This window comes from Scophthalmus maximus, chromosome 8 (assembly GCF_022379125.1).
Source record: "Scophthalmus maximus strain ysfricsl-2021 chromosome 8, ASM2237912v1, whole genome shotgun sequence".
Lineage (NCBI taxonomy): Eukaryota > Metazoa > Chordata > Actinopteri > Pleuronectiformes > Scophthalmidae > Scophthalmus > Scophthalmus maximus.
In genome coordinates, this window is record NC_061522.1 from 20,730,350 (window position 1) to 20,748,259 (window position 17,910).

Genomic DNA, 17,910 nt, shown 5'->3' on the forward strand with positions numbered 1-17,910 from the left:
AGCAAAATGCTGTCACATCATTAATTCTGCATTGGGCATTTTGTCAGAAATATTGTGTCATCAGAATTTCAACTTCTTCCCATTCCAGGGTTTATTTTCTTCATCCTGATTTTTTTGCTTGTGTAAAAACAAGAAAGGTTTGATTTTAGTCTTTACATAAAGACTCATAATCATACGTATTATATAGCTATTCTGTGTGCTGGTCAGAAAGTGTGTGTGTGTGTGTGTTCAATTTTTTTCCCAGAGGAAAAAAATATTTAGATCAGCATAAGCGCCAACCCCTTATCCCTCTCGCATTGGGTTATGTAGTTTACACTCCATCCAGCAGGTGGCGGTGTTCGAAACACTTTGACCGGGAAAGCTGGGAAAGCGGTGATGCGCTTCACCGCCGCCTGCAAGGGAACGTTTGATCGCAAATGCTAGGTTACTGGTTAACAGATTGTTGCTGTTATGACTCGTATGAGTTGCCAAACCTAGTGTCGGCATTTTCTCTCAGTTTCCCCTTAAAGAAAGTGGAACCGCACTGCGGAAGAGGTAATGTAACCATCTGGTTGTTTGCCAAATAGTTGGTTGAATATTGCTAACCAGCTAGCTGTCGAATCAAAAAACCTGCCCCTACTCTTTAGCCTTCACCTCAACTGACTTACCAGGCCGAAGAGATCAACTTAGCGCAAACGCGTCGCTATTACCTGGAAGTAATCGACAGACACTTTAAAATCGGTGTGGACGAAGTGGGTTGGATATGTTTCGTACCAGGCGAAGCTAACTATCTAGCCCTCCATCTGCTTCTGGACAGCCGACCTACTAGCTAACAGTGTAGTAGCGTTAGCCGGGTTGTGTTGTGGATAGCTAGGTGCCGGGACAGTGATGTCATCAAACACATATCCGTTCGTTTTCACTCAGTTGAAACATTGTTCACTGGCCGATTTACCAGTCTGAAGTAGAAGGCGCTCGGTGCTGCTGTAATGTGGAACCCTGCTCTCATTTGTTCCACCACAGCCCACCGCTATATTTTTCAACTGATTAAACAACTGGACAGAGTTTATATCAAGAGTGTGTGCAGGTTTTCTGTCTGTCCACTAACTGCAGCAGGTGAACATGTGCACAGCCATGGACTGGACCAAATGATCATTTAAGTGCATGTGAGATAAGTGGGTGTTTACCATGATGTTTTAGCCATGCTGTCTTTTCTGTTTCGCTGCAGACATTCACTCAGCTGCGAGAGTTGCCGTGGGATGATGCACTCAAACAGGCAAAGTCACAGGCGTCAGCACGGTGACAGAAGCTCGAGGCAGCGGGACGACGTTGATGACAGATGGGAAGAGAGACGTGAACCCCACAGAGATGTACCACGGGATCCCTATCCTAAATATGGTGGCAATGGACACGGCAGCGCGGAGAGAACAAACAAAAGTAGAGAATACACTGACTCGTCTAAGAGGGGGTACAGTAAAGATACAGTTGGCAGAGAATGGAGCAGGAAGAGCCCAGTGAGAGGGCCCACGTCTTCACCTGATTGGGGTGCTGCTGAGAAGAAAAGGCAAAAGTTTGCTGAGGGTGAGGAAGACAGATACAGGCGTGAGCCTGAGGATAAAAAGTACAGACAGTCACCAGACAGTTATTCACAACAGGAAGATGATTTCAAATACCGGAAAACCTCTCAAGACTCCAGACACAGGCACAGACATGAGGAGTTCACCTACAGGCAACAGCATGATAATGATTACCGACAACCGTCTGGATACTACAAAGATGGAGATCATCACGAAAATAGCTGGGACCGTTTGGAGGAGAGGACCCGATCACAGGAGAGCTCTACAAAGGTAAGGCACAATAAACACTGTGTAAACATTGTTCTTTTATAACCCTTGTGTTATTTTATCTTATTTATCTGCTGTATTGTGTTTTTTTTAAATGAAACATTCCCCTTATAATGAGCAGAGTTGTGGCAAGCGCAGAGAGAGGGATGACAGCCCTTCCACAGGTCATGAGGATCATCATCAAAATCAATCATGGTTTCCCTTAAATGAACCACATGGTGGAAAGGTGGGTTTGATAAAATATTATCAAACTGATTCGATCAGAGTCGATCGAGCTCTTTTACGTCAAATTAGCCTGTTGTAATGGCTTCCCTAACTCTTGTGCATAAGAGATGATGATTGAGATAATCTTTCTGACAATGTTCCTAGATTGTCCATACTTTGGCCATTTACAGGTTAATGATTTAGATTTCGAATCTAATACAAACGATTTGTATGCTTTAATGTTCTAAATACACATTATTAGTCTCATACCGTACATTCCTGCAGCGCCTCTTTTCCTCCTCTGTCTAAAATGTTTCATTTTAACTCTTGGCCCACCTATCAAAAAGCCGAGTCTGCTCTGATTGTTCCGCTGACCCATTCGCAAATGTCACGGACCAAACCCAGAAGCTTGCTGATCAACTCTAGCCCCGGTAACAACGGTGGCTACTGGTTTCTGCCGTAGAAATTTGAGCCAAACTAGCCTGAAGGTGGTATTGTCACTTGTAACTTAGCAGACCCTTTACATGCACAAAAAAACCTATTACACACTAAAGGAAAGGGATTATCCAATTATGGGCCCTTTTATCTGATGGCATTCAGCTCCGACACGTGTCATGTTAAAAGTGCTATGGAAATCTTAGGTCTGAGCCAGTGTGATGGCTGCCAGGATTTTTACATAAATTTGTTAGGACTGACGGTGCTGTTGAACATTAAGATTGCAGAATTAGAGTTTTCAGAGATCTGGGGGTTTTTTGAGGCTTGCAAATTTCTTTGCAGATTGTTGTCATGCCAGATAGACTGCGGATAACAGCTCTGTAAACTGTGGGTTCTTCTGTTTCTCCTCAGTCTTTTGAGAGTGAAACCACCAACAGAAGTCCTACTGTTTTTGAGCCGAAGTCCACCAAGGGTTTCCAGCGTTTCCTCGATGTGCTCAACAAGGGTGTGAACGTCGACACGCTCACCAAGATCGTGACACAGACCTCTCCAGAAGTCAGTGATGGACCACGCTCTCCAGGTTCTTTCATGACCACCGCAGATAGTGTATGGTGTCCCAGTTCTGCTGGGAGGCAACAAGGAACCCACCAAAATAACCACCACTGGAGTGAGAGCGAAGGATCCCAGAGACTGGCTTCTCCACAGCCTCATCACAGGTCTTTCAGCCCAAAGGGATGCTCTCCGTCTGATGAAAAGTCTCTGCAAAGGAGTGACGGAGGACAAAGCTACTACAACTTGAAAAGTAGATCCAGGTCTCCAACCTTGGTGAAAAATATAACCCTGACCCCCGAAGATGAGCACAAGCAGAGGCAAATGCAAGATGTCCTGCAGGCCATCGGCATGGATTTGGGATCTGAGGAATTGGGCCAAATGTCACATCGAATCCAGGAGAGGTTGTACGGAAAGAAGGACAGTGACCGGGGCCGCCAATGGGGAGGCAGTGGGGAAAGGGAAACAAGGCGAGCGATTTCTCCGATACATCGAAGTCGATCATCATCATCAAACAGGTCTAATTTCAGCTCTGTGACTCGGGACAATTACATGAAAACAGACTCATGTAGTGCTCGGAGGGATGTAACAGAGGTGCATCAAACTGTTGACTATGACCAGAATGTTGGGTGTAGTTCTCTACAGGACAGTGAGAAACGTGAAACTAACTCCCTGGAGAGCTCTGCTGCATTTCCAAATTTTCCTCCTAGCACCACATACAGCTTGTCAGAACCTTCTTATACACCTGCAATGCCAACGTACTCTCCAATGAACTATTCACCGCTGCCATACCCAGCTCTGCCTCCAAACATGCCCCACGTCGACCCAAGGCTTCTGTTGCCCCCCTACATCCCATATTCCTATAGTCCACCTCTGAACATGTCAGTACTCACTCAAAGGAGTCATCTACTCCCTACATCTTATCCTCAGTCAGCCTTTTTCAACCTGCCAAATGTAAACCCACTTCCACCACTAAACACCGCACAAAAAGCAAAAACACAGACGAGGCCCAGATGTTTGCAGGTCATTGAAACCAAACAGCCTGGATGAAGACGGATGCACAGGTTGAAAATCTGACGTAAAAATTGACTGATGGAGTCAAGCATTTATCTTTTGCCTCTGGAGAATAGTAGACAATATTCAAAGAGTTAAGAATCGGGGAAGTCCTGTTATTGACGAATCACACATCAGTTGGAGAAAATCCGCATTGAACATCAACAAACTTACGAGAACAAAAGAAGCCGATGAAATCAACAATAGTCAATGACGAGTTAAAGAGACAGGTGATTATAATCCAATACACTTTGTAAAATTCAGCTAATATTTCCTCGCGGTCCGCTAGCTATCAGTTCTGTGTGCATGTTTGTTAACATAACTCCCAGACACCTTACGTGACGTGCTGGCAAAGGAGCTTTGACTCATGGGTTGCAGGTTTGAGCCCTGGTCAGTGCAGTGAAAATATCAACAACAACAAAGAGAGAGAAAAAAATCTTTCTCCAAACGCTTACTGACCCTTTATTTTACAATAACCTCCTGAGCTGTGTGAATTTCTCAGTCTGTCCTTGCACCCATGGCACAACATCACGCTAGAGACAAACACTGAACATGTTCAGAAAGTTTTTTTTGATTCCCCAAAAATGTTGGCTTCTTCATTTTGTCATTTAAAGTGAGTTTAAACACACTGATTTTGTTTGATTTTGTTGAAATTATTTTTGCAAATGTCTTTTAATAGGATGCAAACCTTTACCCTTATGAAGTGCACCATAGTTCTGTTAACCAAATGTATTTTTGCAGCTCAGAAAACTGTTGTGTAAATACCTGACTTGCATAATAAATCGTGTTTTAAGTAAATGGTTGATTATCTTTTGAATTGCACCCAGTACATGACATGATTGTCATGTTTGTCTCATTTCATTCATCCACTCAGGCAGGTGAATGGCACAATGCACGTAGTCTCTGCATTTGACCTGTTGAGTTTGAATGGATACTATCCTTTGAACAAAACAACTGGCATGTTTTCTCAGGTCTATTTGCTGTGGCCTCAACTGGCCTTCGTACCAAGCACAGTCAGATATAGTTTTCTGGCAGCATTTCTCAGACTTTTACCAGGGGATTCAGGAGATGAGATGTATTATCCTTTGGTATGGAGAAACTCTTCACATCAACACATAGACAACTCATCTGCATATTTTGCACTTTGATCTCAAGGAGGTAAAAACAACTCGGACTACCATCAATTTTCCGGTTGATTGATTTATTATTTTGTGACACTGACAGCAGCATTTTTCTGCTAAAGTCTACAGTTGTCCATTTCAATGAAGACCATTTAAAGTTCAGTCTCTCTGTAATTGCATTTCTTAAATAGAAACTTAGTAAGTTGCTGCCAAAAGTAGTGGCGTTACAGTAACTTCCAAAACTTTTACGAGGCAGCGTGGGCGAAATTTATTCAAATTTGGTACAAAGGTTTACTTGTACACAGATGAACTGCTTAGATTTTGGTGAACAAATGTCCGTAGCGCCCTGGGAAAATGTCTTTAAGACAGGAATAAACATTCACTTGGGCTCAAAGGTCAAGATCAGCATGATGTCACAACCCTTGTTTCAAAAATGAATGTGCCTACTATGACAAAATATACTTAATACCTTTTATCAAACTCTTCACGTCACGTGTGCAGGTGTTTTCTGCATCTTAACTGATTGGTGGAGGCGCTCAACTGTGATTCAGAGATTTTAGATTCGAAAAATTGGAACTGATCCATTCCACATCTTCAGACAAACTCAGAGGGGTGAATGCATGAGTCCACCGACCATTCTAAGAATCCATATGGTGCCACAGTGCACCCGGAGAAGCTAGAAAGAGCTAGAAACGGAAGAGGTGACTGATGAATGTGTCATGTTAACACAGAACCATCTTGTTGCCCTGTAATGTCTCAACGACTTGATCACCATGTCTGGTTGCAGTGTTTGTGTTTGTGCAGTTGTTTCAGTCGTTTAATTATTCATCATGAAACACTAACTGAACTCTCCTCGTACAAAGGAATGAGGCAGGACATTAATGTACATTGATATATTTTTGTGTAAGATGAGTGGAAATGAGAACGAAGCCTTTAAACACGCCATGTATCTGGTCGTGGTTCGCACTCCGTCCAGCAGGCGGCGCTGCTAACGTGTATGTTTAAGCACCACCGACTGAGAGCTTCTCTCTTCTTCCTCTGACTGTCTAGTCGAGTGTTTTCCAACAACAACGGTTTGTCCCCCTCATCCTCCGCTGCTGCTGAAACACATTAAAAACAAGTTTTGGCATTTCTCACTCTGCCTTTTCACAAAAACACTCGCAAAAAAACACCCATTTTCCCCGCGACTCGACTGAGGAAGCCATCTTTTGAGCAACCTTAGTAGGTAAACGGTGTTAGCTGCTAAGCTAAACACAGGCATGGTTAGCCATGTTTACTATCTGTTCGGGGCCATAATTTGCCAAACCACGAATATTAAAGCATGTAAGAATGAATTAGGATTTGTCTTATTAAACTCTAGTGTGCTTTTGTCAACATGTAAGCTAAGTTAATGTCTGGGCCACTGAAAAATAATTGTCAGCAGTCAAGGGTCGTTCGTTCAGGACAACCACAGTAACTTCCGGTCATTGGTAACCCACATTAATTTCTCCATTCTGTCTCTGCTTACAGAAAGAGTGCACTCTTCACAAACTGAACGAGGCTGAACAATGAATCCACAGGACTGGGAAGATGCCATGCGAAAACTGCAGAGGAGTCTGCATCAAAATGACAGTGGTGTTCACAAGAGGATGGGAGACGCCTTGAGAACCAACAGGGGAGGTGACACTTCCTGCGACTACCCGAGATACACTGTTGACGAACCGCACAACGGCATGGGAGTGAGTGTGGGATGGGAGGAGCTCAGCCACCCCCTCCATAACTCTTTCAATCAGGAGTCAGGGCTGATGAACGCGGACGGAGAACCGCTCGAAGTCGATGTGGAAATGGACGATCTTGAGCTGGCAAGAAAGCGGAAACAGCTCCGAGGGCTGGAGGAGCAAATACTGTTCAAGAAAGCTTCCATCGCTTTGAAAACAGTTGAGCCGGGCCTTTCCTCTGATCAGCAGTCGGCTGCACGCAAGGGGGCAACTCTGCGCGACCGAGTGAGTTCAATTTTGCAGCAACGGAATTCTCTTGGAGTTCTGCCCAAGGTGAGTAGCCACAGTCAACGATTGATCAGGTGATCATTCAGCTGTAATATACTGTATAATCTAATGTTGCTTCCTCTGTTTCTGCTCATGTCTGGTCACCTAAAAAGAGGACGAAGACCTCCAAAGATAATTTGCTGCTTGAAGATCATCCCCTGAAACTGAGGGTGAAGGCACTGATGAAGCAGAGATGCTTTGACCCTTGTGTGCTACCAGCAAACATGGAGGTTTGTATTTTTTTTATTAAACATCATAATGTCATCACCTCCCAGCTTACAACACAGTGCCTATTGTGTAGTGCAACAAGCAACACAGTTGTAATCGCAGTTAAATTGCATTTATTTTCATCTATATTGATCGTAAAGATCCTAAATATGATGATTATGAAGTCCACATTTTAACCTATAATATCAGTTGTACAACATTTGGTCCAACTTTGTAGGAAATAGCATAACTTAGAATAGACAAAATGAGACACATTTGTTTATCAGTTCACTTTCTCAGCCATTACATGACAAATATAATATTAGGAAAAGAACATTTATTTTCACGTAATTTCATGTTGGTTCAAGTTAAAATACCAATGGACACCAATTGACCTGTGATCCAAAAGAAATTAATTTGAGAATTACATTTAAATATCTGACCATGTTTTTTGAAAATCATTCGACATATAAATGTGGAGATAACACTGTGATAATCATTGTGATATTAAGTTGTTTTCTGAGTTATGATCTGTCTGGGAATTTCTCTTCTCTCTGTGACACTGCAAAGATAAGTGTTTTGTTCGCCATGCAAGGTCACCTTATCTCTGGCAGCCTGGGACAGCCGATGGTTAGCCGAAGGCTGTCTCGGTCTCAGAATTTAGGTTATAGTCGGAAAACATCTTGTGAGACGCACTGCGGTAAATATAGAAGATACTCAGACAGAGACAGAGGGTTACTATGGAGATAGCCATTCTCTCTGTGAGATGAAGACATTACTCTGAGAGCTAAATAGACAGGGACCGGGTTTAGGCTGATTATCTTGGGACGGCATGCACTTACCACCTGTTGATCTGTGTAACGAACCAGAAATCTCTTCAATATTGTGCTCCTTGTAATAAATACTTCTGCTTAAGACATCCACCTGACCTGTGGAAACGCTCTTATACTCTTATGATAATAAAAAAAACAGTATCAAGACTATTCTTCCTTGGCTACCAAGGCTACAAATTGAAGAACCTTTTGAAATGCGTATTTCTCACCTCAAACTTGCATATTAATTTAGACGGATCACGTGCGTGCGTGCATGTGGGCGCACCAAACTTGGTAGGGAAGTTACTTGGGAGATGATCAGTCGTCAGGGGCAGAGGTGGCACGGCACGGCACGGCACACACACACACACACACAGTTCACTATTCCATAGCAGGGGCGTTGGGTGGATGTTTGCCTGTGAGCTGAGAACTGTACAATTGTCAACTAAACATTTTGCATGTTTTACACCGTACCTTTTTCTGCTCGGTGCTGCTGAGCTTTATCCCAATACATCACCATGTAACAGTCACCGGTTCAGCATCAGCGCCCTGGAAATTCATGTGACCACTCTGCACTGCACAGGCTGAATGCAACAATGCCTAAACAGAGACTGGTCGGTCTAATGATAGCTAATGAGCTCACTGCACACAAACAGGGTTAGCCTAACCCAAGGTTGTCACGTTCATATTTTTTTTGTTTAATTTAATTGTAGCTTTTTGCAGTCACAGGCTGACATGGTCATCGCGACTAGATGAATTGCTCGGCACTACGTTTTTCATGTCTTTCAGCTGCCTCACTTTGGTGATGAGCAGGCGACCACATTGGAGGTGAATCCTCCAATGTGATCGCAGCATTACGCAGCATTACATTTACAGTTAAGAACCCACAGCACTTTGACACGCGGCTTCTGAGTGTCCTGATTAAATTTAGAACAAAGAGGGACAGCTTTAATCTGTAAATTCAGTGTTGGTCAAATACATTCAGGATAAACATCAAGCAAAGGATTTAAAGCGAAATTATTAAGGACATTGTTAGTTTAGTATTTCTGTATTTATTTTTGGTAAATACTGTATATGTGTCAAAGCAGGGCTTCACATGTGCAGTGTTTGACATTTTCCTGTTAACCCGATGCTTACAAAAAATTTACACAAAAAATAACACAAAAAAAGAGAAATTAACACCTGAGCTACACCAAAGTATTTTGAAAAACTATATTATCCAAATCTCAGATGACATGGAGCTAACAGTTCATTAGACTTCCTGTAAATTAAAGAAATAATTTTGTTGTTGATTTTAATGGTGTTACACTGAGTTCACTGATCAACTACTAAACATAATACTTTTCTCTCTGGCTATAAAATCCTGCTTTGTGGGAACATCGCATCTTGAATAAAATCAAGTAGTTAATGTTTTAACAATAAATTATGTCTCCGTATGTGTGACCTTCCCCAGGTCCCTGTTGTCACACCGCCTCCTCCCAGCGTCATTTCACCAGCCAAGGAGGAGACCAGCACCATGGGGTTCCAGCGCTTCCTCAGTTTGCTCAACAAAGGCGTGGACATGGACCTGCTCAGCAGGATTGTCAATGATGACAGTGAGGATGTTGCTTTAGGTGAGGACCTCTCGAACATTCAGCCTCCTGCTGTGGAGGACAAATCGGAGCTGGGCAGGAGCCAGCCGTCGCATAGTGGAGCCTCCTTCCATGGTGGGAGCCAGCAGTCACACAGTGGATCCTCCTTCCTGGGTGGGAGGCAGTCCTCGCCCAGTGGAGTCTCCTTCCCAGGCGGGAGCGAGCAGGCACACAGCGAAACCTCCTACCTGGACGGGAGCCCGCAGTCACACAGCGAAACCTCCTACTTGGGCGGGAGCCAGCCGTCGCACAGTGGAGCCTCCTTCCTGGGTGGGAGGCAGCCGTGGCCCAGTGGAGTCTCCTTCCCGGGCTTGAGCCCGCAGTCACACAGCGAAACCTCCTACCTGGGCGAGAGCCAGCCGTTGCACAGTGGAGACTCCCTGCCGGGCTGCAGTCGGACTGACAGTACAGAGAGGAAGACAGACTCGCCCAGTCAAGAAAAATCCCACATGAAGAGACCCTCCCTGTCTGGTGATGAGGAGGAGGAGAAGAAGAAAAAGAAGAATGACAGAGGAGACCGCTCTTTTGGCTCTAGTAGTCGATCAGAGTCACCCCTGGCGGTGAAAAAGAAGAAGAAGAAAGAGGAAGAAAACCTGGATGAGCAGCAGGTACAGCTGCAGAACATCCTTAAAACTCTGGGGTTGAGTCTGGAAGTGGAGGAGATCAGCAAACTAGGAGACCGGACTCAGGAGCGGCTGTATGGAAAGACAAATGAAGGCAGAGTGGGGGCTGACTGCAGAGGGGAGCAAGAGAGTCGGCAGAGAGGCCCACACAGACAATACAATAGGAACTCCTCTTCCTCCTCTGACTCGTCACTGTTGTCGTCCTCCTCCTCCTCAAGGTCGACCTCTAGGAGCTTCAGCCCCAGCCCCCCTCGCAGACGCCCCTCTCACACCAGTGACACAAAACGAAGGAGAGTGTCTGAGCGCAGTGGCACAGGAGACGGTAACCAGGACAGGGAAGAGGCCCTGAAGACCAGAGACACAGACAAAGACAGGAATCACACAGAAACCAAAGTAATCTCCCCCCATCTTAACCAATATTCACAAGAACAGACATATTACCATCCCCACATTGACGCTTATCCTGAATTTTCTGTTTACAACTTGCCCCAGTACTCCGAGTACACTGACGAGTACCACAGTGCTGCTACAAATTCTTGCTCGACATACATGCAGGATGCCACTCCTCCTCCCCCTGATCCCAGCGGGTATCCTTATCCACAGATCGAAGACCTTTACTTTCCCAATGTTGTGCGAGCGCCCAACGTGGTTTACCCTCATATTTTCCCCGAGGACTATAACTTGCTCGTGAATCCGGACTTGTCAACGAGTGAAGGTCAAGTTGGGTCATCCAGCAATCGTTGCCTGCAGGTCATCAGCACGAAGCAGTCAACCAGGCGGCGCCGCGCTAAGCAGTCAACCAGTGAGAGCTGCATTAAGCAGCCAACCAGTGAGAGCCGCACTCAGCAGTCAACCCGTGAGCGCTGCATTAAGCAGGTAGCTGGTAAAAAGGGCAGGCCATGTAATGTAAGTTATAACCTTCTAAGTTTTCAAAATGGATGGGAGAGAGACAAAATGGTACTAATTCCAGCAGAACAGAATTATTACCCCGTGCACACGGTGGAGGAAAAAAGGCCACCGACAGAGGATGAAATAAGGTTCAACTTGAGGAAAAAGGTGAGTGAAAGGATTTGACTTATAAGCTTCCTTGTTCCATCACATGTAGGAGGTGTAGTGTAGTTTGTTATTCGTTGTTAGCAGGACATCTCAAAGGACAGTTGAGCCATGCAGGAAAACATTTTCTCTGTGGATCCAGGAGTTTTTAAGGGGTTCTTAACATTTTTTGTGATAAATGTCTGCACCTACTTGTCGATATGTAATAACCTACATATTCACCAGTGATAATTAATGAGCCTACAGTATGTGTCCTGAGGCATATCCAGATTGTCCTGCAGATGAAGAAAATTCAAGTAATTTTCTGTTAACGAAACTGATGTAGGGGATTGGACCGTCTGAATGTGGAACGGGGTGTTTTGATCCAGTATTATAACTGAAATAAGACTTGCTAGCAGCCTGGCTGAGGATGACAATATGCAGACATTCATGGTGCCCAGAGGATTAATCCTGACGATGCTCATACTTTGGTTTACAAATAACCGCCAACCTTGTTGTCATTCCCGTCAGCCTCGGCTGTACGTCTTTGTACAGCGAATGCATCATGTTAGCATTTAGCTCAGAGAACAGCCTCAGGGATGCCCATATCGATACACTCAGCGAACATTGTATCAGCTACACCTGTTTAATCTAAAATAAACCCTTGAACATTGCAGGCATCCTAAAAGTCGACTTTATGGCAGAACAGTCGTATTGGGTTGCATCAGAGTGTGCAGGCATATAAACTGTCCCACTCTATTCTGACTTTGTCATTGATTTGGACGACAGGATGAAAATAATAATCATAATCACAATACAATTACTATTACAGGTGTAAGGCACCTTTTTGCTCACTGCTTTCTAGTCATGTTTGTGAAAGGTGCAGGGAAGAACTTTGAGACAATTATTTCTTGCGCTTCTCCTTAACAACCTGAACTTATGGGGAAAGACTTATGGGAACAAACAACAATGCAGAATCTCTTTGCGCGTGTCCATGAATCAGCTTCATTTCTGAGGAGCACCCCTAAACTCAAGACCAAATAAAGAATTGTGTGTCACGAACAGCAGGTGGAGGCGATCTACCTCATAGTGAGCAGCCAATGGGGGAACAGGTTGTTTTAATGTAAAACAGTGTACTCTCTTAAGATTTTCTATTCCCTTGTTTATTTTTAGCTTGACGCATTTAACCAGAAGGTGAAGCATCAAGTCTCACATCCAGCCCCCTATCTAACCTCTCAGACTGAGTAAGTCAAGTCAAGTGTGGGAGCGCTGTTGTGTCTTTGTTGGAGAACTGGAAACTGATGGATGTTACTGTTTGAGGCTGTTTGTCCACATCAAATGAAATGTTAGCTGATATGCCACTGTTGTGGTATTTTACCAGTATCCATTCGGTGCTTTTTTGACATACATTATGTAAAGTATAGTAACATTTAGAGTCTGTCCTGAATAAAACCAACTTTAGAGTTATACTTTGTTAGAATACAGGTCACAAACATCAGTTGTAATCAAAAAAAATAAAATATATATATATATTTAGCAGTTGCATGATGGCTCAGCTCTTACTTACAGTTTTCAGGTGATTTGCCGGTTTCCTTTGTCATTTCTGGTACTCATGTTTTTTTGGGGGGGTCATCTTTTTTTTGGGGGGGGGGGGGGGGGGGGGGGGGGCGTGTAATGGTAATTGAAGTTTAAGATGCTTTAATGGAAATGTGTAACTTCGAGTGACATTCATATGCTCTCATGTGATTTATGAGTTTCTTTTCTCCTTTTTTTCTGTAGATCTGTGGATTTACAAGACTTGAATGTGCTGTGAGCCCTGACCGACCACAGGAACCTTGCCTTCAACACTCATCATGTACATGTACAGTTCATGGTGTGACAGCACTGCTCTGAGTTTGAGTCATATTTCCAGATAATCACCGAATCCTTCTCACATTCTAATAAGGTAAATAATATCTTCTGCAAAAGAATATTTTTGTGACTTTAATGCCACTTGGTAAGACAGGATTTCCTCATTTCAGCCCAACATTTCTGTGTATATCACTACTAAATATCTCTTTTTATATTTAGCATTTTCTGTACTATATACATTTGATGAAGAAAATCTATTTTGCAGTTACAGTTAGCAGTGTCTTTGTAGTCTTGAAGCGTAAAGCATGTAAAATGCATTTACCCACTAACGTCTGTTTCCACACAGATTTAAAGACAAGTTGTTCTGTTTTTAAGGACCAAAGGTCTGACACTTTATTTTCCCAACATACCTCAAAAACTGTTGTTTTGTGAGGTTTGAGGTAAAATGTGAAAAATGCACAAATGCAAAACAGTAACACTGTAAAATATAGATTCATATTTTTGTAGCCTTTTTGGGGATATGTTTGTATTCACATTACATTCATTTGCTGACGCTTTTGTCCAAAGCGACTTAAAATCATTGAGGCAGGTAGCATTAAGGGCCCACACTGGGATGACCTGCAATATCGAACCCTAACCTTCTGTACCAAAGTCAGCGGTGTAAATCTCCTTTTGTAATTATTTCAATCCCTCGTCATCACATCTTCAACTATATTTTGTGTCTCACCCAAATGATGGACCTGAAATAAAGTGTGACCATGTTATTTCTTAACATGAACATCTATATACCGGTAATGTTCCAAAGCTGTTCAAACCTGTCAAAACTATGGTGTCCCCGTCTACTGGAAATAATAACCATATACTACACTTTTTCTTCCATTGTAATTGTCTTTTATGCAATCAATTATCCTTTTTTTTTTTTTAAACTGGTACAATCATATACTCATTAATTGCAGAATTGCAGTGTACCGATCTCTCAGGACCAATGAATGCTGTTGTCTGCATACCCAAAAATGAAACAACGCCATTCACGTATGTGTCAACAACATTTATTCACACTGTGGATTATCCTTAGTATGACATGGTGACACTCAAAATGCTGCACAGTAGGCTTAGCTTTACATTGTAAAGTGGAGTTCATCACCAGCTGTACAGGTGCTCATAGCAGCACGTCAGCCAGCACACACAGCAAAAAAAACCTATCAAGCCAGATTTGGCTTTGCAACTCATGTGTGCTATTGAGCTTTTAAAAAAAACAACACCCACATTTTTGTTGCAAAGCAAAACGTCCGGCCTTAAACAAAACCAAAACAAGACCTTCCAAATAATTTACTCAAGTAGTCACACCGCGACCTTTGAACCACTATAACTCCGAGCACCATCAGCAGACATTTTGCAGTGCATTTTGGTGCCGCTCCCATAAATAGGAACGGTGGGTTGATGCTTTTAATGTCATTTAAAGTTCATCTTTCTCTTCTCCTTGACAGTAGCACGCTGCCCTCTGGCTGTTCATGTAGGGTCTGCAGCCCAGAGTCCACACTGTGTTGAACAAGGTGTCTGCGACCGTCTCGCACGCTGAGGAGAATCAGAGGATTGGGGTGTCAGTCAATGTGTAAAAACATGAAGGTGATGTTCAACAGTATCATGTAACGTCAGATTTAGTCGCCCAGTGGTTTATTTTGTTCACCGCATTACTGGTACTTTAAAGGATTGAATCACTTGAATGTATTCAGTAGTTTGAAAATAAAGGTCCAGTCTGTAGGATTTAGGGGTATCCATGGGCAGAATTGGTAAGTAATGTTTTCATTAGTGTGTAATCATCGAAACGTTACAATGACCTCGATATATCTGTATTAAGAGTGGGTCCTCTTTCTATAGTCGCCTAAAATGGACAAGCTAAAGCCAAACACTGGCTCCAGACTTTCAAGTTTTTATTTAAAGCCCCAGTGTGTAATTTTTGTACTTTTCTGGCAGCATCTGGTGGTAAAGTTGCAAACCGCAACCAACTGAGCACCCGACAGGGGACACTTTATGGTGGCGCACCGCTAATTCCATTTCCGTTTTCCCGCAGCACTGGAAATTGCAAATGCGACGTAGTCTGGACCGTTTTGCAACCGTATTTAATGCTGCATTCCATTATACCCCGGAATTTGGATTTTTCCGACCTCCCAAGTCACAGTGGAACCGGAACGCAGCACAACACGACGTAGCAAACATGGCGACTTACACGGAGGTCGGGTCCCCCTGCTGTAACTTTATTTAACTCATTCATAGTTGACGAAAAAACATTGGTTCTTTGTTCTAGGTGATTATATGGACACACAATTATGGACAATATATTCAATTTCTGTGAATACGTTCTTCTAAATATTACACACTGTAGCTTTAAAGGAAAGGGAAGACTTTTTATTTGGTTGCACTCTGTAATCTCACCACTAAATGCTGCTTAATCCTACACACTGAACCTTTATTTCCCAAAGCCTTTATGCAGCTTTTTCCTGAAAAACTGGAAAGGCCTCCGCAAATTTGCACACTGAATATATAAAAAAAAACATTTTGAAAGGTTACTGATACTGACCTTCAACCTTTGACACGAAGCCAAGGCTCTTCTTGAGGTCGGAGCAGATGCTGTGGAGGCACCAGCGGAACTTGGAGTCGCAGCGGTACTTGTTGGAGCCGCAGGTGTCGTAACACATGTCCAGCTGATTGCAACACTTGGTCATGGCGGGGATGCCCATGTCCATCTGGCACAGGGGAGTTCACAGGAGGTTCATTTAGCGGAGCACTAAATACTGGTTCATTTACTCAGTCAAACGTAGACTTTTCTGGATGTTTAGACATTTAGGGGCTGTAAATGATTAGGGAGAGGAGATGGGGTCAGAAATTAGAGAGAGGTATGTTTTGTTTCTTTGCCAAAGGGAGAGGAGGGGACAGTCTTTATATTTATCTTGGGACCATAAAGGAGCGTTTGAAAAATAAGAGCAAAATGCTTTGGTAGAACCATACCACCAGTTGTGGACACGGATCTCGATATTTAGTTGGAAACATCAGGATTGTGCCATTATTTCACAAGCCAACTGTAAATGCCTTCACTGTATCGCCACAGACCGTTCATGTAGTTACACTCATTAATGCAAAAGATGATGCAGCTCAGCACAAACCCAACTGGTTCTACTCATGGGTGAAGCTAAAATACCGGCACCTTGTTTTCCCATTTAGTATACTATAATTCCATATATACATGTATTCCAAAAGCATGTTAAGGAGGAGGTTGTTTCAGGGGGAGATGAATTATTAAAACTCTGTGGAGCATCTTGCTTTTTAAAAAGTCAAACATAAGTTTAACCCACCTTCCCCACCATAGTTGTTTTGGACAGCCCCGTAGGAAAACAGATTACGCTCTTTATGTTTTTGTCCATTTTTCATTTCCAAATGAATTTGCTATATGAATAGTCAGGGGAAGCTTACCCCCTCTGGCACAGGAAGTCCAAAGAAGTAGGAGCTACAGCCGTTAGGTTCTGGCATCTCATATCCGGAACGGGGAACAGGATCTTTGCCTGCTAAGTGGATCAGATGTAGGTCATGTTTCACAACATGGACAGTGGACAAGTGCTGGACTCTGTTTGACAAAACAAAGTAATATCTGACATGCAAGTCACCTCATGAAACCTGTCCTATCATGCTGGGCTCACAGTCCATTTTTCTAGGCCCGCTTCCCGATGATAACAAAGATGATAAGTGGAGTTTACGGTATCAGCCTAGGTAAATCCTAGTCATCTTTATGTATGTGGATATTATTAAACATATTAGAATTATATCATTTGCATCCAAATCAGCAGTTTCCAGACAGTGACCAATTACATTTTAATATGTTATATGAAGGCTTCCATTAAGTCCTCTATACTTTGAGTTACATCACAATTTATTAAAGAGCAGGAGAGGAGCATTTACACCATTAATAAATGCCCTATCTTGAACTAAGAAGTAATTGATCTTTTAAAAACTGTTCCACACCTTATCTCCCCACGTACAGTATGAAACTTACCATATCTGCAGCGGTATTGGCACACCCCATCACGTCCGCCCATGAACTCCAGCACCGAGTCAAAGTAGCCGCCAACGGTCTCAAAGCCGCCTCTGAGAGAGTTCATTGCCCACTCCTCGTCCTCCGCCTGCGCGCCATCAGAGGCCTGGCTCGGTGGTGGTGGTGGTGCTTCTGAGTCGTCGGCCTCCTGACCGACAGCACTGTGGATGAACAGACCCAGGAGCAGCAGGGGTGCAAGAAGGGCCAAGCGGGTCATCCTGAAGCTCAGACAGCTCAGTGAGAACACAAGTTAGACTGAGGGGGCAAACACAAACACACTCACAGAGGCAACGCTGCAACTGTCTGCGTGACCTGAACTTTGAGCCAGACACAGGGACGGCCACATATGTGGAGGATCAAAGTCCAGCTTCTATCTCATCTTTTTAAACACGTCTTGTCCTTTATCGTTCTCGCTGATTGACGAGAGATTGAGTGTGCCTACTCGCTGCTCAGCCAAGGAGATT

At 43.5% G+C, this 17,910-nt stretch overlaps 2 protein-coding genes across 9 annotated transcripts; one reads left to right on the top strand and one right to left on the bottom strand.

Moving 5' to 3' along the window:
• The first annotated feature begins 1,687 nt into the window (after positions 1–1,687).
• LOC118313264 lies at positions 1,688–14,440 on the top strand. Of its 7 annotated transcripts, none has more exons than XR_007031389.1 (6): positions 6,220–6,407; positions 6,692–7,212; positions 7,320–7,436; positions 9,679–11,535; positions 13,291–13,456; positions 14,319–14,440. XR_007031389.1 is itself a non-coding variant. In XM_035638624.2 (6 exons), the coding sequence occupies exons 2-6, from the start codon at positions 6,730–6,732 to the stop codon at positions 13,322–13,324; spliced, it is 2,562 nt and encodes an 853-aa protein (XP_035494517.2). In that variant the 5' UTR covers positions 6,220–6,407; positions 6,692–6,729; the 3' UTR covers positions 13,325–14,229. The 7 variants fall into 7 exon arrangements, 6 of the variants coding, with proteins under 6 accessions (XP_047190056.1, XP_047190055.1, XP_035494517.2 ...); XM_035638624.2 differs by lacking the exon at positions 14,319–14,440 and adding an exon at positions 12,685–12,755 and having other exon boundaries at positions 13,291–14,229; XM_047334100.1 differs by lacking the exons at positions 6,220–6,407; positions 14,319–14,440 and adding an exon at positions 1,688–1,823 and having other exon boundaries at positions 13,291–14,229.
• LOC118313269 (group XIIB secretory phospholipase A2-like protein) lies at positions 14,396–17,775 on the bottom strand. Of its 2 annotated transcripts, none has more exons than XM_035638643.2 (4): positions 17,408–17,775; positions 16,831–16,922; positions 15,941–16,106; positions 14,396–14,937 (listed from the first exon to the last, which is right to left on the bottom strand). In XM_035638643.2, the coding sequence occupies exons 1-4, from the start codon at positions 17,661–17,663 to the stop codon at positions 14,819–14,821; spliced, it is 633 nt and encodes a 210-aa protein (XP_035494536.1). In that variant the 5' UTR covers positions 17,664–17,775; the 3' UTR covers positions 14,396–14,818. The 2 variants fall into 2 exon arrangements, with proteins under 2 accessions (XP_035494536.1, XP_035494537.1); XM_035638644.2 differs by having other exon boundaries at positions 16,831–16,919; positions 17,408–17,774.
• Positions 17,776–17,910: the final 135 nt, after the last annotated feature.